The sequence below is a fragment of the Theropithecus gelada genome, chromosome X, assembly GCF_003255815.1.
Source record: "Theropithecus gelada isolate Dixy chromosome X, Tgel_1.0, whole genome shotgun sequence".
Taxonomy (NCBI): Eukaryota; Metazoa; Chordata; class Mammalia; order Primates; family Cercopithecidae; genus Theropithecus; species Theropithecus gelada.
In genome coordinates, this window is record NC_037689.1 from 4,450,892 (window position 1) to 4,471,877 (window position 20,986).

At 43.6% G+C, this 20,986-nt stretch overlaps 1 protein-coding gene across 1 annotated transcript; it reads left to right on the top strand.

Annotated features, from left to right (window-relative positions):
• Nucleotides 1–1,096: 1,096 nt before the first annotated feature.
• ALAS2 (5'-aminolevulinate synthase 2) lies at nt 1,097–20,350 on the top strand. Its single transcript, XM_025372441.1, is given in 11 exon segments — nt 1,097–1,132; nt 1,134–1,154; nt 2,894–3,089; nt 4,121–4,243; nt 7,671–7,893; nt 8,429–8,613; nt 11,280–11,459; nt 13,675–13,839; nt 14,401–14,669; nt 15,758–15,920; nt 20,063–20,350. Coding segments are annotated over 11 exon segments (1,725 nt in total). The 3' UTR covers nt 20,227–20,350.
• Nucleotides 20,351–20,986: the final 636 nt, after the last annotated feature.

The window sequence follows — 20,986 nt, forward strand, 5'->3', positions numbered from 1 at the left end:
GAGTGGTGGAGCCAGGATTCAAACTCAAGTAGTTTGGCTCTAGAGCCTATGCTCTTTATACCCTAAATTGACTAAAATGCTTCCTTGATTCAATTTTATTCACTCTAGTCTCTTGGTGGGTAATGAGATGGAATAGAAACAGAGCCCATGGTAACTAGACTACAAGGTCGTGGGTATAATGATGGCCAGGCAGAGTGAGGCAGAGCAAATTTCAGGAAAGGAATAATAGAACAAGAGAAATGAGAACAGAAGCTTGAAAGAACTTGATAATTCAACAAATTCCAAGAAGTAGTCTATATTTTCCCAGGACTCTGAGCATATCATGGCCAAAAGCCCCCTAGTGATGACATGTGTTTAATTTCTTCTGTTTTTATATACAGGAGGTAGGCCTTCTCCACCATCCCAAGGCAGGACTGGACTTTGCCTCCAATATTGGGGGCTTTCCTTCCCACTACATACCCCAATGTTGTTGGCATTATTGTTGCCAGTATTGATGTTGGGGGAGTTTACAGGAGCCTGGAGCCTCGTCATCTGCCTTGCCTGCACTTCTGGGCTATCCACTTCTTACCACCAATAGCCAGGGCCAGCTGTAGCCAGATGCTCAGACGTGATTCCAGAAAGGGGCTCCTCTTCTCTCCCACGCCCTGGTCTCAGCTTGGGGAGTGGTCAGACCCCAATGGCGATAAACTCTGGCAACTTTATCTGTGGTCTACAGGCTCAGCCCCAAGTGCTTTAGCTTTCACAAGCAGGCAGGGGAAGGAAAACACATATCTCCAGATATGAGGTAGGCACTGGATCCAATTCCTTACCTACCATGTGAAGTGGCCATAATTACCTCATATTTGACAGCTGATGAAGGCCAAGATCCAGAGAGGGGAAGTAATTTGTACAAGAACATCCAACAATGAAATTGGAGAGCTGGAATTTTAATAAGAAAAGCTAACATTTATTCAAGATTTACTATGTGCCAAACACTACCCTAAAGGCTTAACTTGGATTGTTTCATTTAGTCCCTCCAACAACCCTTCTGTCGTTTCCAATTTCAGGGCCCACATGCCTTGGCCCCACATACAAACCCAGGATGCTGTGACAGCCCATGAGAGGGGGAGAGGTTGCTCTGGGATGGAACAAGAAAAAAGAGGTTGTTTTGTGAGGTAGGGGGAGGGTGCTTATTCTATGAGATCAGGAAGGGAGGGAGATGAAGGAGGTTGCCATATGAGGACAGGGCCATGAGCTGAACTGTCCCTCACGACATAAGGCTGAGGGTGCTAGTAGATTCTACTCAGTAACTTTCTTCACAGTGTCAGGGATTTAGTCTTCCCACATTCTCCCATGTCTCTCCCATTGTACTGTCCCCTATCTTGTGTCACTTTTTGACTCTGTCTTTCCAATTTGCCCTTTTTCTTTACATCTGTCTCTCCTTCTTGCTCTCTCTAGCTGTCTTTCTCTTGATGTCTCTCAGCTCTCACTCCTCTTAACCCTCATCCCCCCGCTTTAGTCACCTCTCTGTCTCTATCCTTTGATCTTGTCATTTTTCTCTACGCTCTTCTCTCTGTCCCTTGGTCTCTCTCTCTCACCTCCCTCAATTAGGGCCACGATTCTCTTCCCCAAACTCACTTAGCCTTTTGCAATTTCTGGAAGCAATTTTTTTATCTTTGTGTCTGACTGACTCTCTACCCCTGCTGGATTCTCTCCACTCCTGCTCTCACTTCTGTGAATCTTTGTATAATCCTCTAGACTCATTGATCTCTCCTCATGTCCCTTTCGTGTCCCTTGGTCTGTCTGTCTCTGCCTTTATCCCTGTGTGCGCTATCCCCACCTCCTTTTTCTTTTTTCATTTTCTCTTTCTCTCAACTCAATCTCTGTTTTCACCTTCACCCTGTTCCCTTTCCCTCTACCTTTGGTCTCTTTTTCTCCCTCAATTTCTGTTCTTTTAGCTCTACCACCACCACCACATCTTTGTTCTCTCTCTACTTTCCTCCTTTTATCTTTCCTACATTTTCTTTTCTTCTAGCTTTTCTCCTAGTCCCTTCTCCTTCCTCAATTTCAGACTCTGTTCATTCATCAATTTACCCCAAAATTCAACAAATATTTATTGAGTGCCTGTGTGTCATTTGCTTTCTCTTTTTCTGATCCCTCTGCCCCCTTTCTCTTCTTTGTCTTGGCCTCTGCCTGTTTCACTAACCCATAGACTATGTCTTTGTGCCTTGTTTTCCAGCCCCACTGGGACTTGCTTTCACCTCTTTCTAGATCTGTGCTTATCCAAGAGACAGGAGCAAATTCAAAGACAGCATAATATCAGGCTGGTGGCACATAGTCTGTAGGACCTAGGCCCTACCCTTCCTTACTGTTCCCTTGATTTCCTTAAACTGATACATTTGACCTCAAGCTCCTTCTCCCTCTCTGCCTGATCCTGCTTAGGAAACACCCTGGGCCAAGCCTCAGGAGCTCTGCTCAATGACATATGTTTGCATTAGCAGGCTGAATCTTCACTTGGCTAAGACCAACATTCTTAGAAAGATTCTTGGCCTTAAGTATTGATCAAAGGGTTAGTGGGTTGGCAGTTCTCATCCTGCCACATGAAAACACATTTCAGTGATCCTCATCATCACAGAGGTAGTCAGTGCCAGAGTGAGTCAGAATCCAGGCTTTCTGACCTCCAGTTAGCCCTCTTTCCTTCACCTCTTTGCCCAGTAGTCAGTTTCCTATTTCTTCCTCTATGATGTTTTATTGGTACATGTTAACATTGGGAAAGAAGTTCTTTCCCTGGAAGGGCAATAAGAGCATCTCAGAGGCAGCAAGTTTTGGGTGGGAAGCTGAAGATGAGGATCAAAGGCCTGGCTTTTGGCCAGGCCCTCATGATGGAATCTCATCTCTTCCATGTCTTCTGCAGGACTTCGGGCTCAAGATGGTGACTGCAGCCATGCTGCTACAGTGCTGCCCAGTGCTTGCCCGGGGCCCCACAAGCCTCCTGGGCAAGGTGGTTAAGACTCACCAATTCCTGTTTGGTATTGGACACTGTCCCATCCTGGCTACCCAAGGACCAAACTGTTCTCAAATCCACCTTAAGGCAACAAAGGCTGGAGGAGGTAAGAAGAGGCTGCTAGCAAAAGGGGAGAATGTTACTGTCCTGGGGTAAAAGTTCCAAGCCATACTGGCCATCTTTGCCTAATAATTAGGAGGGTTCATGTGAAAAGTGTCAAGATAGCATGAACTGGCCCCAAAATATACCCAGGATCTGTCTTCTGCCAGGTCCTCTAGAAAGGGTCTCATTCTCGGCCAGGCGCAGTGGCTCATGCCTGTAATCCCAGCACTTTGGGAGGCCGAGGCGGGTGGATCACGAGGTCAGGAGTTCAAGACCACTCTAGCCAAGATGGTGAAACCCCGTATCTACTAAAAATAAAAAAATTAGCCAGGCGTGGTGGTGGGCGCCTGTAATCCCAGCTGAGGCAGAGATTACAAGCGTGGGAGGCTGAGGCAGAGAATTGCTTGAACCCAGGAGGCGGAGGTTGCAGTGAGCCAAGACCGCACCACGGTACTCCAGCCTGGGCTACAGAGCGAGAATCTGTCAAAAAAAAAAAAAAAAAAAAAAAAGGAGAGGAGAGAAGAGGAGAGGGAAAAGAAAAGAAAAATTATCACTGTCATGTCCCTCACACACTATACTCCAGACATGCTGAAACTACTTAAAATTGCCTAAATCAACTACTGTGTCAAGAGTTTGTGCCTTTGCTCCTGTCAGATTACCCTCTCCTAGACCCCGTACTGGAGAATCTCATACTTCTCATTTGACACTAAGCTTTAACACTAATCATCTCCTCTGCAAAGCCTGCTTAGACCTCCAAACTGTCTAATTCCAATTCTGGCTCATTTCCCCTCCCTCTTCTGGACTTCAGTAGCCCCTTTACTTCCTCTATCCCAGCACTGTTCACAATGTGTCTTCAGTGTATGCCATTCTCACCAGCTTAGGAGCTCTCCTAGCACAGGGACCAGACTCATCTATCTCTGTGTCTCTATGATAGCCTGAGATAGGGCTTTGGGGTACATTAGATCTAAGTAATTATTGTTGAGCTGAACTTATGACTAGAAATGTACCCCAAATTACTCTCTTACCTTTGCATAGATTCTCCATCTTGGGCCAAGGGCCACTGTCCCTTCATGCTGTCGGAACTCCAGGATGGGAAGAGCAAGATTGTGCAGAAGGCAGCCCCAGAAGTGCAGGAGGATGTGAAGGCTTTCAAAACAGGTTGGAGTCAAGTTCCACTTTATGCAACCTTTACTCCTAATGCTTGAACCCACTGCATCACAGTCCTGAGCTAGGCTAATACAAAAGCAGCCAGTACACATCCCATGATAAGAAGTCCATTCTTTCCAGGGGAGCCATGGTAGGCAACAGTTTAGGCTGTATGCTGAAGCACACGATTCCTGACAAACGCACATGTACAGGCTCCTGAAACTTTTAGTCATTATTCTAAGATGAGCCCCCTAGAATTTTGACTCCTCTTTTTCAGGTGGCTAAATTGATCCCAACAGGCTGGGGTCCCACATTTCAGCAAGACCACTCTATGAGAATATGGATTTGCATGAAAGAGAAAGAGCTGGGAGTAGGTACCTCCTTTAACCAGGGTGCAGATCCCCAGGTCAGCTTAATTAGTGCAGACCACCCAAGATAATCACCCTTGAGGTATGGCCACACTGTTGGCATCTTTCATAGGCCCCTTTGGAATATCATTAAGGACAAAAACTTCAAAATTGAAATTTAATGATGTTTAGAAAAGAAGAGTAAGGTACATTTTCCTGCATCTACTTTCTAAATGCAGGACCCAGGATGGTTGCCCCAGTTACCTCACCCAAGGGAAAATCCTAGTGGAGAGAAGTATGAGTCACCTTATAGAAGGTTTCCTAACAATGTAATAGTCTCCATTCAGGGAGATAAATAGAAGCTCACCTTGGAGAAGATTTCTTCTCGCTGCAGAAGGTGTCCTTACCTTATAAACTTGAATTTTCACATGTTGCGTTGAGCTTAAAGAGGACAACACGTGCTTTCTTTTTCCCCCATTCTCTTCATGGCCAATGAATCTCACATTCCATCTCAGATCTGCCTAGCTCCCTCGTCTCAGCCAGCCTAAGGAAGTCATTTTCCAGTCCCCAGGAGCAGAAGCAGATCTCTGGGAAGGTCACACACCTGATTCAGAACAATATGCCTGGTGAGTTTGCTGAGGTGGAAATAAAGGGGATCAGAATAGGGAAGGCATTCTGAAAGGGCCTCTGTCATAGTAGGGGAAACAGCACAGAAGGGCCTTGGAACCAAAGGAAATTTGAGTTTAAAATTTAATGCTGACACTTGCTGGATCTAGGTGTTTTGGCAAGTAAGACACTTTCCTTCCATGGCATTTAGTACCTACCTCAATAGGTTACCATGAGTAGAAAATAAAATTATGTTTATGGAAGTGTTTCTAATGAGGCTTCATTAAATATTAGGCTTACTCCAATTATTTCTTCTCCATGCTTCCCTCAAAAACTCTCACCCTTCATAGAGCACCTTTTCCCCATTCTTATATGTGTTTATGTTCATTTTCATAATGACATTTGCATTATTTTCTAATATAAAAGGAATATGATTCATGGTAAAATATTTTTCAACATAAATAAGAAAGTATAAGGAGGGAAATTTGAGTCATGCAGAATTCCACCATTAAGTTTTTGCTATATTTTCTCCCAGATATTTTTCTATGGCTACACACACACACGCGCGTGCACACACACACACACCCTCTGCTCTCTTCACCACACCCACGCTTTTGTTAGAAGTGTGATCTTATTTTACCTGGAGTTTGTTATGCTGTTTTGCTTACTTAAAAATATGTCACGCGTATAGTATGGATTCAATATCATTCAGTTAATCAAGCATCTACAATTTAAGTTGTTGTTTCCAATTTTTTGTATTCTCTGTTTAGATTGTAGGTTGGTTTTACATATATACAAATGTACTCAAAGAAAATGTAGAGTATTACCTTTTTCAATTTTTATTTTTACCTAATAATATCTTGCTATATATTTTGCTCTGTGCCTTTTTTTTCACTCAACAATATACTGTAGACATGCTTCCATTTGAACACATATGTATCTACCCTACTTTTCAATGCTTCCAAATATTTTGTAGCATAGATATAACAGAGATTATTTGGCTACTCCTCTATTCGGTTGCTTCCAATTTTTTCTATTACAAACAGTGGTGCAACAAACATCCTTGAATGTATCTCCTTGTGCACACAGGCAAGTGTTTCTCCAGGATAGACAATCAGAGGTGGAAATTCTTGGGATGTAAGGGTGTGTACATTTTCGATATTAATAAATATTGCCAATTAGCCCTCCAACGTGGCTGTACCAGTTATCAAGAAGGGTATCCATAGTCTCATACCCTTACCAGCACTTGATATTATCAAACTTTAAATCTTTATCAATTGATAGGTGAAATTTTGTTTTCCCAGTTTTCTTTGTCCTGATTAATAATCTTTTTCTACATTTAATATATGTCCATTTTTCTACTGGGTTGAAATTTTTCATGTTAATTTTTCAGAGATTATATAATAAATTCTGAGTATCAATCATTTGTCTGTTAATTATGCTGCAAATATTTCTCTAGATATGTCAGTATGTGCATTTTAAAAACTTTTGATACATATTTCCAAACATCTCTGCAGCAAGGATGTTGCCAATTTGCACCTCCAGCAGCCATATAAATTGCTGTCTGCAACATGATTTCTGTCTCATGTAAAGAGTTCTGGAGTTTAACAAGCCCTTTGGCAAACATTATTTCAATTTATCCTAGAAATAAAGTTACCCCATCTTGTAGTGGTAATGGTTAAAGAAGTGGGCTCTGAGTTACTTACTTGATGAGCACTTACTTACTGCATGACCCTGGTCAAGTTACCTAACACTTAATGCCCCAGTTCTCTCATCTGTAAAATGGAGATACTAATAGAACTGTCCTTGGAGTATTATTGTGAGGAATAAATTAAATATTTATAAAGTTCCTAGGAAAGAACTTACATGTATTAGGCATTCATTAAATGTTAGCTATAATAATATAATTGAATATTAGCTATCTTTATTAGTATTATTATGACTACTAATACTATAGCAGTAATAATACTACTATTACGATGTGCCATTTATTAGTTTGAATATATTACATGTTGTTGGTTGTCAGATGCTCACAATTCTTCAAGGAAAGTATTATTAGCCTCATTCTACAAATAAAGAAATTTAAAGTAAGAAAGAAGATTCATGACTTGTTCAAGGCCACACCACTAGGAAGTGGCAAAGAGACTGCTAGAAACAAGATCTGTTGATACTCCTTCCACTGAGACTGAAAGTAGTGATTCTAGTAAGGAGACTGCCACACCAACCCGGGAAGAGAGATGAGGCCATAAAAAAGTCTAAATGAATGTGTGAATGAACTACTGAGTGAAGGAGTGAATGAGTAAGCAAAAGGATGGCTGAATGAATAGTAGAGAGTTAATGTGGTCCAATAAGTCAATGACTGAGCACATAAAGGAATATGTGGAAAAAGAGTTGGAGAACTCAAAATCAGCAACATGGGTAAAATACAGACTAGCCAGGAAGAGACTTAAAATGAATTCTTTTCATCCTCATATCTGCTCCTGCAGGAAACTATGTCTTCAGTTATGACCAGTTTTTCAGGGACAAGATCATGGAGAAGAAACAGGATCACACCTACCGTGTGTTCAAGACTGTGAACCGCTGGGCTGATGCATATCCCTTTGCCCAACATCTCTCTGAGGCATCTGTGGCCTCAAAGGATGTGTCCATCTGGTGTAGTAATGATTACCTGGGCATGAGCCGACACCCTCAGGTCTTGCAAGCTACACGGTGAGTAGTAGGCTCTCAGCCATCAGCAGTGGCCAGAGGAGATGTAAAATCACACACAGGAAAAAAAAAAAAAGCAGAACTGGCAGTGGAAACCTGGGTTCTACCACCACGTTTTTGTCCAAGGTCCTCCACCATATCTATTCCTTGGATATGAACTAAGTCAACACACCATGTTTCCCAGACTCTTGGGTGTCCAGTGCTATGGAGGGGAAGGACGGGAGACCAGGCAAGGCCCACTCTGCCTGAGTTTTTAATCTAGCTGCAGAATTAGTATTGCCAGAGATGGAGTGTGACCTCCTCTAGGTCTTCCAAACTACTCAAGCTCAACCTAGCTTCTCCCTCTCTCCCTGAGTACCTCCAGTCCTAGAAGGAAGGTACATGTCTCCCTATCCTCCCCATCCTTCCCTCTACTTTGTCTCACAGGATACAGTGTATATAGGATCACTAATTCAACATTGACTCCCATCAAGGAAGGGAAACCTACCCAGTTCCTCGATGCCTGACATGTTTTTTTTTCTCCCTTTCTCCTGGCCAGGGAGACCCTGCAGCGTCATGGTGCTGGAGCTGGTGGCACCCGCAACATCTCAGGCACCAGTAAGTTTCATGTGGAGCTTGAGCAGGAGCTGGCTGAGCTGCACCAGAAGGACTCAGCCCTGCTCTTCTCCTCCTGCTTTGTGGCCAATGACTCTACTCTCTTCACCTTGGCCAAGATCCTGCCCGGTAAGCCTGAGGCCTGAGCTTTGTTCAGGGCTGGTATCCTGCAATACAGCATCCAGTTTCACTGGTTCCATCACTCCTCCCCTGTATTTGGAGTTCCCACTCCCATCGTTCTTCCTTCTTATCCACCTTGCATATCCTCAACACTGGATAATTATATCCCTCTGCTTTCTCCCTTTCTGCACCTAGAGAGGACCACTACTGGGGAACATTACCCAACCTCACAGAAGGGAAACACTATAAATTCATCACCTCCCAACTCAACTGGGCTCTTAACACACATAAATAGTTATTTTATGTCTCCACAGGAGCTTTTTCAAACTTTTTCTCCTCTTCTAAAACCTCTGACTACCTTCTCGTTCACACTTAGCAAATAATCTCACATCTTACTTCACAATAAAAACAGAAGCCCCAGACAGAGAATCCTTATTTATTGCCACCAAACCTACAAACTTATCTAATTGTTCATCTAGCCTTGCCTCATTCTTTCCTTTTACAATAGAAGACATATCTCTCCTTCTGCCTAAAGCCAATCCCTTCACTTGTACACTGGTTCCCATATTCGCAGTCTCCTACTTTCTAGTCTATAATGTCCTCACCTCATATGCCTTGTTGTCCTTCTGCCATGGCCCAATCCAGAATGAATACAACTCTCCATCTTCACTGTATCAATTCTGGGCTCATACAGTTGCTCAGACAGGAGTCACTAAAAATTCATAGTCTTAACTTCTACTGGGTTCTCCATGCTCTCTGGCAATCCCATTTCCCTGGTCAGTTCCCCAAGTTTATGGTGCAGTTTTGCCAAACCACCATTATCCTCAGCCTTCCTGCACCCCCTCCTCCCCATCTCCCTCAGCAGATGACTTCATGTTCTACTACATTCAAAATGGAAGACACCAGACAGCAATGTCCTTGACTCCCAGCCACATAGCACCTACAAAGTCATAAGCATCTTCACATGTCCTCTCCTCACTCCTTCTCTTCTGTTATAGTGGAAGAAGTATCCTTTTTCTTGTGACTAATCCTTCCGCTGTTGCTCTGTGCCCCATTCCTCTCTACCACCTTAGGAATCTTGACCTATTGGCTCTCTCCTCCTCTCCTGTATCTTCAGCCTCCCCCTCTCTTTAAACATGTTTTCAGGTCTCTTGCATCTTATAAAAAAAACATTGCTTCAACCCCTCATCACTCTCTAGCTACTGCCCTCTTTCCTCCTTGTAACAGGCAAACTGCTTGAGAGAAGTCTCCGCTCTATCTAATTCCTCACCTCCTGCTGATTCTTCAGCACAGCAAAAATATTACCACCACTTCTCAGAAACTTTTTTTGAGTTCACGCATAAGCCCCAACTAAACTCAACATCTTTAAGATTTTTTTGTCCATCCCCTCCTCAACCATTAGAATTCAACTTCTTTCCATCTCTACTGCCAGCATCCTAGTCTGATCCAACATCATTTTTTAAAGAAAATTTTACCTTTGCCCTCTGATAATCTATTCTTTACAGCAGTCAGAAGTTTTTTAAATGCAAAACTGTGTTTGTTGCCCACCACCTCCACCCTGGTCAAAACCCTTAGGTGGACCCACATTCCCCCGGGACCAAATCCAAATTTCTTATCACAGCTTCTAAAGTTCTCAATAATCTGGCTTCTATATATCTCTTCAGTCTCACCTTTTTGCATCCCTCCTCTCACTATTTCATTCAGTAATACATTCATTCATATACTCATTCGCTTACTTAAAAATCAGTCATCAGTTTATTTATCCATTCATTTAATAAATGTTTACTTAGCATCTACTATGTGCTTACTCTTATACTGTACACCAGAGACAGAGAGATAATAAGACGTTTTTGCTCCCATGCAACTCCCAGTCTGCTTGTCTTTCAAGCCATGTTCTCCAGAAAGCCATAACTCATTTTCTCAGGTGGAAGTTATCCCTTACTCTTATAAAAAGGCCACAGTTCCTTGATGGCAGTGCAGTTAGTGGCAGGGGTTGGGGAGGTCCAGGAATCGACTCCCTCTACCAATTTCACATGCCCACCTGCCCCACCAGGATTGCCCAGTAAAAAGCCCTGCATTCTTCAAATCTTTCTGGACCTTAGCTTTCTCACTTGTATAGTAAAGCAGATGAATTCCATGATCACTAACAGACCTGCCAGCTCTGACATGCCATGAGCTTGTGATTCCAACAGTAAAAGCCTGATAAATATCCATCCCTGTAACCACAAGCAGATGGAACCACAAGCTACCTGGAACGGATGGAATTTCATCTAGACTAGGAAGAATCTAGCATCAGTCCAAGCCAACAAGCATTCCCTGGGGTAATCCCTTTTCCAAGTCTTGATCCTATATGTTGAGGAAAAGGAAAACAGGTCCTGTCCTCAAAGAACTCTGAAGCTTCTTGGGAAATTAAATGTTCTTCCATCCTAAGGCAGTCAGAGGCTAGACCAGGGTTACAAATGACCGGAGGGAAGGATGTAGGGGTTAGAATTTGGAAACAGTGAAGACCTTCTAAGGGAGAAAGAAGTGTCACAAACGTTCCCAGAGAAGGAAGAAGCAGAGCAAGGTCTTCGAAGAGAAGAAAGGGTTGGCCCTTTTCTTTGCCAGGTCAAACCTGAAGGTTGAAGTGGGAGTACTGGGACAGAAGCTTAAGGATTATGTATCTGCTTCCTCAGGGTGCGAGATTTACTCAGACGCAGGCAACCATGCTTCCATGATCCAAGGTATCCGTAACAGTGGAGCAGCCAAGTTTGTCTTCAGGCACAATGACCCTGACCACCTAAAGAAACTTCTAGAGAAGTCCAACCCTAAGATACCCAAAATTGTGGCCTTTGAGACTGTCCACTCCATGGATGGTATGTATATGTGTGAGTGTATGTTTACTAGTGTTGGTCTCACAAAAATCATGATGATGATGATGACAACATTATAACAGCTAATATTTATAGAGTGTTTATTATGTGCCATGCAAAATTATTAGTATTTTACATGTATTCACTTAATTTTCTGAACAATTCTATGAGATAGGTGTTATTATTATTTTGATTTTTTACATGAGGAAACTGAGACATAAGAGTAATTTGTCCAGGCCGGGTGTGGTGGCTCAAGCCTGTAATCCCAGCACTTTGGGAGGCTGAGACGGGCGGATCACGAGGTCAGGAGATCGAGACCATCCTGGCTAACACGGTGAAACCCCGTCTCTACTAAAAAAATACAAAAAAACTAGCCGGGCGAGGTGGCAGGCACCTGTAGTCCCAGCTACTCGGGAGGCTGAGGCAGGAGAATGGTGTAAACCCGGGAGGCAGAGCTTGCAGTGAGCTGAGATCCGGCCACTGCACTTCAGCCTGGGCGACAAAGCGAGACTCCATCTCAAAAAAAAAAAGAGTAATTTGTCCAAGGTCACACAGCTAGTAAATGCCAAAGAATGGAGACAGCTATTACATTCATCTTATAGGTAAAGAAACTAAAGTTCAGAGTTGGCATCCAATTCATCTTGAGTGGCTCAGCAAATTGGCGCTAAAGTATTTGCACCCTAACACATATAACTCCAATTCCTCAAGTAACACTTCTCTTGTTAGAAATGATATGTAAATCAATAATCCCAGTGTTTGGTTTTTATGAAGGAAATTCCAAAAACCATTGCCCAGGATTTTTTTCAAGGTCCAGTATGAAGCATTGGGGTCAAAACAGGTTTTCAAGTCAGAGAGACCTGGGTTCAAATCCCACCTTTGACAATTACTGGCTATGACCATGGGTAACTCTTTAACTGTCTAAGCCTCAATTTTCCCAAAGGTAAAATATCTGGTTGTAAGAATTAGAGATGATAGAAACCATTCTAGTTATTATGCTTTTGTAGAAATAAATGATCTTCACACTCCTACCTCCTTTCTTTGCTCAATTGAAACAATGTCCAAAGCTTTCTATTACTGGCCCCATTATGTAGAAATCATGTGTTTTAGTTATCCCCTTATGGATTTATTTAAGGGAAGAGGTCAACTCATTTCAGTTTGTCCCTTTTCCAACTGAAACAAGGGTCCATAGTATTCCCTGATTTAGCTATCTTAAGTGGCATGTAATGACTATACACACAGGCTCTAAAACTAGACTATCCATGTTCAAATCCTAGTCTGACCATTTACTGGCTTGGGCAAGCTTCTTAATTGCTCTGTGTTTCAGTTCTCAGTTGCTTATTTGCAAAATGTAAGTGATAATAATTAAATATAAGTATGCAAATTAAATGAGTTAATATATGTAAGGAACTTACTATTATGCCCACTCCCACATTTCTAACACTAGCAATAAAGTAAAACTATCCTATTCCTTTTGTATATTTCTACCACTGAGACTATTCAAATTCATTATTTCTCTAGTGGAAACTATGTTGGTACCATTCTACCTCATTACATTTGCAAATAAATTGTTCTTTATTTACCTATTTTTGGAGTGCAAACTGCCCAAACTGTTGATCCTTAGGCTGAATCTCTCCCATTGAAATGATGCTTGAACCATCACACTGTCATTTGTCTCAGGTTCTACCTTCTGTAGTTGACTCCCCTCAGGTTGTCCTACCAATTGCTCACATTTTAAAATCCTGGCTTGGAACCCCTATTTCCACCTGAAGATGTTTTTTCTGTATTACAACTCCTTGTACCTCAGCAGTTTCCAGGGAGTACAGAGGGATACACACAGATTGCAGGAAAAGAAACAAAAGAGGCAGAGAGAGGCTGAACATGGCAGAAACAGGAAAATAGATATTGTCAGAATGAAGTAAAAATAGAAAGACAAAGAGTCAAACCTTGATCCCAGGCTGGGGAACACACACGCATGCACACGCACACACATACACACACACACACACACATACAGAGAGAGAGAGAAAGAGAGAGAAGGCAGGGATGAGATACAGGCAATCAACCCATTAACAGAGGTTTGGAATAGTTGTAAATGAAGGTGCACATCCTCCTTCCTCTCTACAACACCCTTTTCCAACCCACAGTAGGCATCTCCACGCTGGAAATGGAGCTGGGGAAGGGTTATGATGTCCTACCTCTATCCCTTGGCTTTGCTCAGGTGCCATCTGTCCCCTCGAGGAGTTGTGTGATGTGTCCCACCAGTATGGGGCCCTGACCTTCGTGGATGAGGTCCATGCTGTAGGACTGTATGGGTCCCGGGGCGCTGGGATTGGGGAGCGTGATGGAATTATGCATAAGATTGACATCATCTCTGGAACTCTTGGTAAGTGAATGTTTTGGGCCTTCTTATATACCCTGCAGAGATGAGGCCCCTACAAAATTCTCTTCTCCCTCCTCCCCAAAGCTATAGGGGTTGTTTGGACAGAATTCACAGCCCCAGGCCACTGCCCTCCTGGACTCCCTCTCTCCACTCGCATCCCACTGCAGAGTTGATGAGAAAGTCTAGGAGAGTTTTTTGAAAAGACCTTGAACTAGGCCAAATAGTTAGATTCAACTTGAGTATGTGAAGGGCTGTGTTTCTAAATCCCTCCCCCACCCCAGCCCCAAGCTTCATCTTAGCTCCACTCCTGACCCTATCCAGCTAAAGGTCCCCACCCAGCTCCTACCTATCTAGTCATTGCATATGGCGAGACTTGAAAGTCCTATCTCAAAGCAGCAGAATTATCAGCTCTGACTGCCCTGTCATGGACAGATGAGCAGAGGCCTGGGAAGACAGCCTGGAGCCCCATCTTCGGTGCACCCCCTTGGGTTATCTGGCACATGATCCTGTTCCTCTGGGACTGATTACGGGATCTGTGTATATCTTCTTACTTTCTGTCTCCAGGCAAGGCCTTTGGCTGTGTGGGTGGCTACATCGCCAGCACCCGTGACTTGGTGGACATGGTGCGCTCCTATGCTGCAGGCTTCATCTTTACCACTTCTCTGCCCCCCATGGTGCTCTCTGGAGCTCTAGAATCTGTGCGGCTGCTCAAGGGAGAGGAGGGCCAAGCCCTGAGGCGAGCCCACCAGCGCAACGTCAAGCACATGCGCCAGCTACTCATGGACAGGGGCCTTCCTGTCATCCCCTGCCCCAGCCACATCATCCCCATCCGGGTGAGAGCCCCACCCTGCCCATTGCCCTCTCTACCTATTTCTTCTGGGAGCCTCCCCACTCCCAACACACCTGTTTCTGTCTTCAATTACTTGCTTTCCTGCTAACCATTCCCCTTATTGCCAGCTTTGTTTCCCTTTTTGAAAAATTATCAGCCATTTTGGATTAACCAGTCTTTTCCTTGCATCAGCCATTACCTCATGCTTATTAGATTATCCTAACCCTAACAATAGCGAGTGTTCACAGCCTATAATTCAGAGTTTTTCAAACTGAATCAAGACAATTAATGGGTCACAAAATCAGCTTAGTGGGTTATCATTAGCATTAAAAAAAAAGAAAAGAAATAGAATAGAAAATGTTGGAGTACAGCACACATACTAAGGCTATCAATTTGTGAAAAATTTGTATTCGTTTTGTGTATGTGCATATATACATGTATGTGTATGTGTGCGTTTATGATCATGGTGTAAAATGTACTTCTTATTGAGAATTGAGGGCAGAAAAATAAAATCAAAAGCCATAGTACTAGCTGCTACTTTGGATCCTCAATATAAGCGTTTACTGCCTTTAAAAATGAACTGCTACTTCTTTCTTAAATGACATGTATTCGTGTGAGTCAGTAAGCCAGGGCAGGGAAAGGACACTTATTTGTGACAATTTTGTGGATGAGAAATAGTCACTGCTTTTTAGACTAACCTAGTATTTCCTTTAAACACTCATTTTATGAATTAATTTAGTGACAGCACCCCATAATTGGCTTGGGGGGTTCTGGAATTGGCTTGTAGGGGGCATCTTCTCACCCAGAACCATCCTAAACTAGGATATTAGCTAAGTAAAATCAGTGTGCTTGCTCTGCAAACAGCTTCCAAATAGGGCTCCTGGTACCACCACTGCTCCGTCCTTTTCAAATCAAATTGCTAGCTCTGAGCTCCTCCTTGATAGAAATTCTGGAGCTGCCACTAAGCCCCTAATGAAAAAAAACAATCTATCCCAAAATTCAGTGATGTTCCCTGATCTAGTTCCCTCCATCTGCTTAATGGATGGTGGATCCAGGGTGGCAGGTACTGATAAGCCTTTCTCCTGAGTCCAGGTGGGCAATGCAGCACTCAACAGCAAGCTCTGTGATCTCCTGCTCTCCAAGCATGGCATCTATGTGCAGGCCATCAACTACCCAACTGTCCCCCGGGGTGAAGAGCTCCTGCGCCTGGCACCCTCCCCCCACCACAGCCCTCAGATGATGGAAGATTGTGTGGGTAAGTTCTCAACATGGGTACCTACAGGACCTCCCTCCCCTCAGCCCCAGGATCTGAAAGAGAAGCTGAGAGGACAGAGACCATTCAGTTTACAAAATATTTCTGGAACATCTAATGTGTGCCAGCACCTATACTAGGGTCACAAATAAATGAGAAGCAGCCCCTACACTCGTAGGGCTCCAGTTTGGTTGGGGATACCATAGTGGACACAAACAATGACATTAAGGGATGATCAAAGTTCCACAAGGCAGTGCATGGTAGAGTTGTTGGAGCAGAGAGGAGGGGCCTGACTCTGCTTGAGGGATCCAAGACAGGGTTCCTAGTAGAGGTGACACCTGAGCTGAGTCTTGCAAAGTGAGTGGTATTAAAACAAAGAGGGCATGGAAGAAGTATTCTTAGCAGAGGGAAGAGCATGAAGAAAGGTGAGGAGAATGAGAAGCAGCCAGGGATATATCAAGAACAATAAGCAGGTGGTATTGGAATGTAGGGTCATAGGAATGGAGTGGAGCAGGTGAGTATCAATCTATAAGTCTACAAAGACAATACGAGATAGGGACTGAATTGAGAGGCTTGTAGAGCTGAGTAGTTTGAGATTTAGCCTGAAAATGCCAGTTTAGTCAGTTCACCTAATGTTTGCTGGATTTCTTTTGGGTAGTTTTTGTTTGTTTGTTTGTTTTTTGTTTTTTGTTTTTTTGAGACAGAGTCTGGCTCTGTAGCCCAGGTTGGAGTACAGTGACATGATCTTGGCTCACTGCTACCTCTGCCTCCCGGGTCCTGGTTCAAGTAATTCTCCTGCCTCAGCCTCCCCAGTAGCTGGGATTATAGGCACGTGCCACCATGCCCAGCTAATTTTTGTATTTTTAGTAGAGATGAGGTTTCACCATGTTGGCCAGGCTGGTCTTGAACTCCTGACCTCATAATCCACCTGCCTAGGCCTCCCAAAGTGCTGGGATTACAGGCGTGAGCCACCAGGCCCGGCCTGGGTAGTTTTTAATGCAGGGCCTGACGTTGAGCAGGTGCTCATTCTAGGCCTGTTGGACAAAAGACATGTAGGCAGTTGATGGTCTAGCAGAGGAGCCAGATATAGATGGTACTGGTCCAGTATGACGAGCTCCACTATTCTGGGAGCTAGAGGGAGTGAGCACATTATGGCTAGAGAGGGTGAGAAGGATGAAATTGGAGAGGCTTTGTGAGTAAGGAAGTTTTTATGATGCATGTTGAAGTACATGTGAATATGTTGTAAGAATATTCCAGAATAAGGGAATTCCATGAGCAATGACCTAGAGATAGGAAAGCAGGGGGTATGTATTGACAACATCATTCTGTTTGTCTGAAGCATGGGCAGTATGAGAAATCACGGAAGACAAGCTAGGTAGGGGCCATTCATTCATTCATTCAAAAACATTAAATAATGCTGGCTAACATTAAGTACTTACCATGTGCCAAGCACTGTTCTAAACACTTTACACATATTAACTCATCTAATCCCCACAGCAACCTCAAGAGTTAGAGATCCTCTTATCATTTCCATTTTGTACATGTGGAAGTTGAGGCACAAAAATATATAGTCGCTGATCCAAGGTCACACACCTTCTAAGTTGCAAGTGGGAGGTCTTTCTCTACCTCCATGGTCATAACTGCTAGGTCTACCACCTCTCTGAGCTGACGACCCAGACTCCTGGGCCTTTTGTACGGTATTCTCTATTGCTCCGGGCTTCAATTATAGAGCTCAGTATTCTTGGTTCTCTGAATGTCCACTTAGGCTAGGCTTTTGTAAGAATATATGAGAGGCATCCACAGTGGCTCCACCAGTCCCTAAGTTCCACAGCCAATCCATCCTGAAATCCTGCAAAAGTTCTCTATAATCTCTCTCAAACCTATTTGCTTTTCTCCCTTGCCACTTCTTCAATCCATGTCAACATGATTTTTTCCTAATTTCTCTGCTTCTCTCTTGCTCCTCTCAAATCCTTTCTCGATGCTGACCACCAGAGGGATTTTTCTAAAAACCTGACTATATTGCTCCCTTGCTTAAACCCCTTCATGTTTCCCTCTAGACTCTAAAGCAGTGGCCTCCAAGGTGAGGTATGCAAAATGGTTACAGGGTGAAGGAGCAGAATATGTATTAGAATTTTATGTTTTTTTAATCTTAAAAATAGGAAATCAAGCATTACTGATACTGATCTTTAATATACAGACTGACAATTATACATATATATAATACATAAACAAATATACAGAGATTGGAGGTACATACTAAAACATTTGTACTGATAGCGATGTATAGTCCAAAATTTGGAAACCATTGACATACAGGACAGAGTTGAAGCTCTTCAGCATAGCATTTAATGCCTTCCACATGGTGATCTCTATGCCCTCACCTCCTCCCCACATGCATTTTATTTTTTCAGCTACACTGAATGACTTGTCGTTCCCTCATTTTTCTCTGCTCTCTTACCTCTGGGACTTTGCTCGTGCTGCTCTCTTTTGATTGGAATGCCCTCCCTCACACTTTCCTCTGGCTTACTTTCCTTCATCTTCTAGACTTAACTTAGGCATTCTTTCAACAAATATTTATTGAGTACCAACTGTGTGCTAGACACTGTTCTAGGCACTGAGGATGCAGTAGCAAACAAATCAGACACAAAATTCCTACCCTCTGGAGCTTACATTCTAGTGGAAGGGGATAGTAAAAAAATTTACTAAAAATAAGCAAATTAAATAGCACGTTAGTCCTAAGTGCTATGGGGAAAAATAAAGCAGGATAAGGAGAATGGGATAAGGGGGCAGGGGCGAGTTCAGAGAAGGGTCGTAGTATTAGAGTGGCAAGGGTAGAAGACGCTGAGGTGAAACTTGAGCAAAGATTTGAAGGAGGTGGAGTTAGTGAGGCAGATATCTAAGGGAATGACATCCCGGGCAGAGGGAACATCCTGAGGCAGGGAAGACACAGGAATATTCCTTTTATATTTGAGGAACAGTAAGAAGATGGGTATGGGTGGAATGGTATAAGTGGGAGACAGAAAAATTGAGTACACAGAGGCAATGTGGGACCAGATTGTATAGGGTATGGTAGGTCATCAGAAGGATTTTGGCTTTTACTCTGAGAACCCTTGAAAGGATTTGAGCACAGGACTCATATATCTGACTCAGGTTTTAACAAAATTGCTCCAACTTCTATGTAGAGAATACACTAAAAGGGAGCAAGGCTGGAAGCAGGGAGACCCAAGAGTGGGCTACAGTAATATCCCAGGTGAGAGATGATGGTAGCTCAGACTTGATCATAATGAAGGCAATAAGAAGTGGTCAGAGTTTGAAGGTAGAGCCAATGGTCTTTGCTGTTAGATGGGATATAGGGTAAGAGAGAAAGAGAAAAATAAAGGATAATTCCAAAATTTTTGAACTGAGCAACTGGAATTGCCATCCACTGAGATGGGAAAAGTTGAAAGTAGAATAGCTTGGTGGAAAGTAGGGACATGAGTAGCTCAGTTGTACTTATAAGTTAGAAATGCATACTAGACATCTAGGTGGAGATGGAGAAAAGCCATTGATATACAAGATCGGAAACCAGTAGAGAGGCGTGAGCTGGAGATTAAAATTTCTGAACCATCAGCACATAGGTGGTCTTTAAAGTCATGTGACTAGACAAGATCAACAAGGGCATGAACACAGAAAAGGCCAAGAACAGAGCCCCGGAACATACCTGGGGTACTTCCTCCAGCTAGGTCAGGTTCCCATCTCTGGGTTTTCACATCCCCAGGTGGACCCCCTACCCCAGGTTTCCTGGTCATAGCACCAATGACACAGTATGGTTACTGTCATTATCACTGTCCTCATAGGGCTTGGAGTTCCCAAGCAGATAGTCATTCTTGGGCCACAGCACATCCTATACTTAGGGAGTGGTCCAGGCCAGGACAGTATGGCTTCAAATTGTGTCAAAGGAGAGCTTCCCAACCTTTTATTATATCCCAGCATCCAGATACAAATGGTAATACTCACGGCACACACAGGAGCAAACAGAGTAGGCTACTTCTGGCCCTGAGGTATCTTGAAGGGTTGAGGGGGATCAATATCTTGGTGCATCTGTACTAGATTTGGAAGATCTAGTCTAACTCATTCTTTCCCTCCCCTCCCCCAACCACCTTCAGAGAAGCTGCTGCTGGCTTGGACTGAGGTGGGGATGCCCCTCCAGGATGTGTCTGTGGCTGCCTGCAATTTCTGTCGCCGTCCTGTACACTTCGAGCTCATGAGTGAGTGGGAACGTTCCTACTTCGGGAATATGGGGCCCCAGTATGTCACCACCTATGCCTGAGAAGCCAACTGCCTAGGATTCACACCCCACCTGCACTTCACTTGGGTCCAGGCCTCCTCTGTCTTCTGCTTTGTTGTGTGCCTCTAGCTGAATTGAGCCTAAAAATAAAGCACAAACTGCAGCATGTGTAGCCTTTTATTGGACAGGGAACAGACAAATGCACTCTACCTGACTCCCTCAGACAAGTGGCAGATCTGAGGAAACCATAGGTAACTTGTTGGTCACCATTCCATTTTACCAACAGGAAAACAGAATGAGAAAGAGGAAGGAAATGCCCAAAAACTACACAGTGAGTTGCACAGAGCCGGGATACTAAGCAGATTTATTTGAAATGGCTCTTCTCCAATGGTTTCAATAAAAATCCAGGGATTGACTCTTCACTGGTAATCTGGGCCCTGGAAATCTGGGCCCAGGGTAGCCCCTGAAGCCAGGAGATGAGTCAGCCCTAACCAAATTCCCTAGAAAGGAGTGGTTCCCCAAAAGCAGAGGTATTTTCCAGAAGGGGATATGGATGTCTTCCTCAATCCATTATCCTCTCTCCCTCCCACGGCATCCCACAGAACAGGATTTACCAGTCCTTTTTTTTTTTTTTTTTGAGACGTCATTTTGCTGGTTGCCCAGGCTGGAGTGCAACAACACGATCTCAGCTCACTGCAACCTCCGCCTCACAGGTACAAGCTATTCTCCTGTTTCAGTCTCCTAAGTAGCTTGGATTACAGGCACGTGCCACCACACCTAGCTAATTTTTTTGTATTTAGTA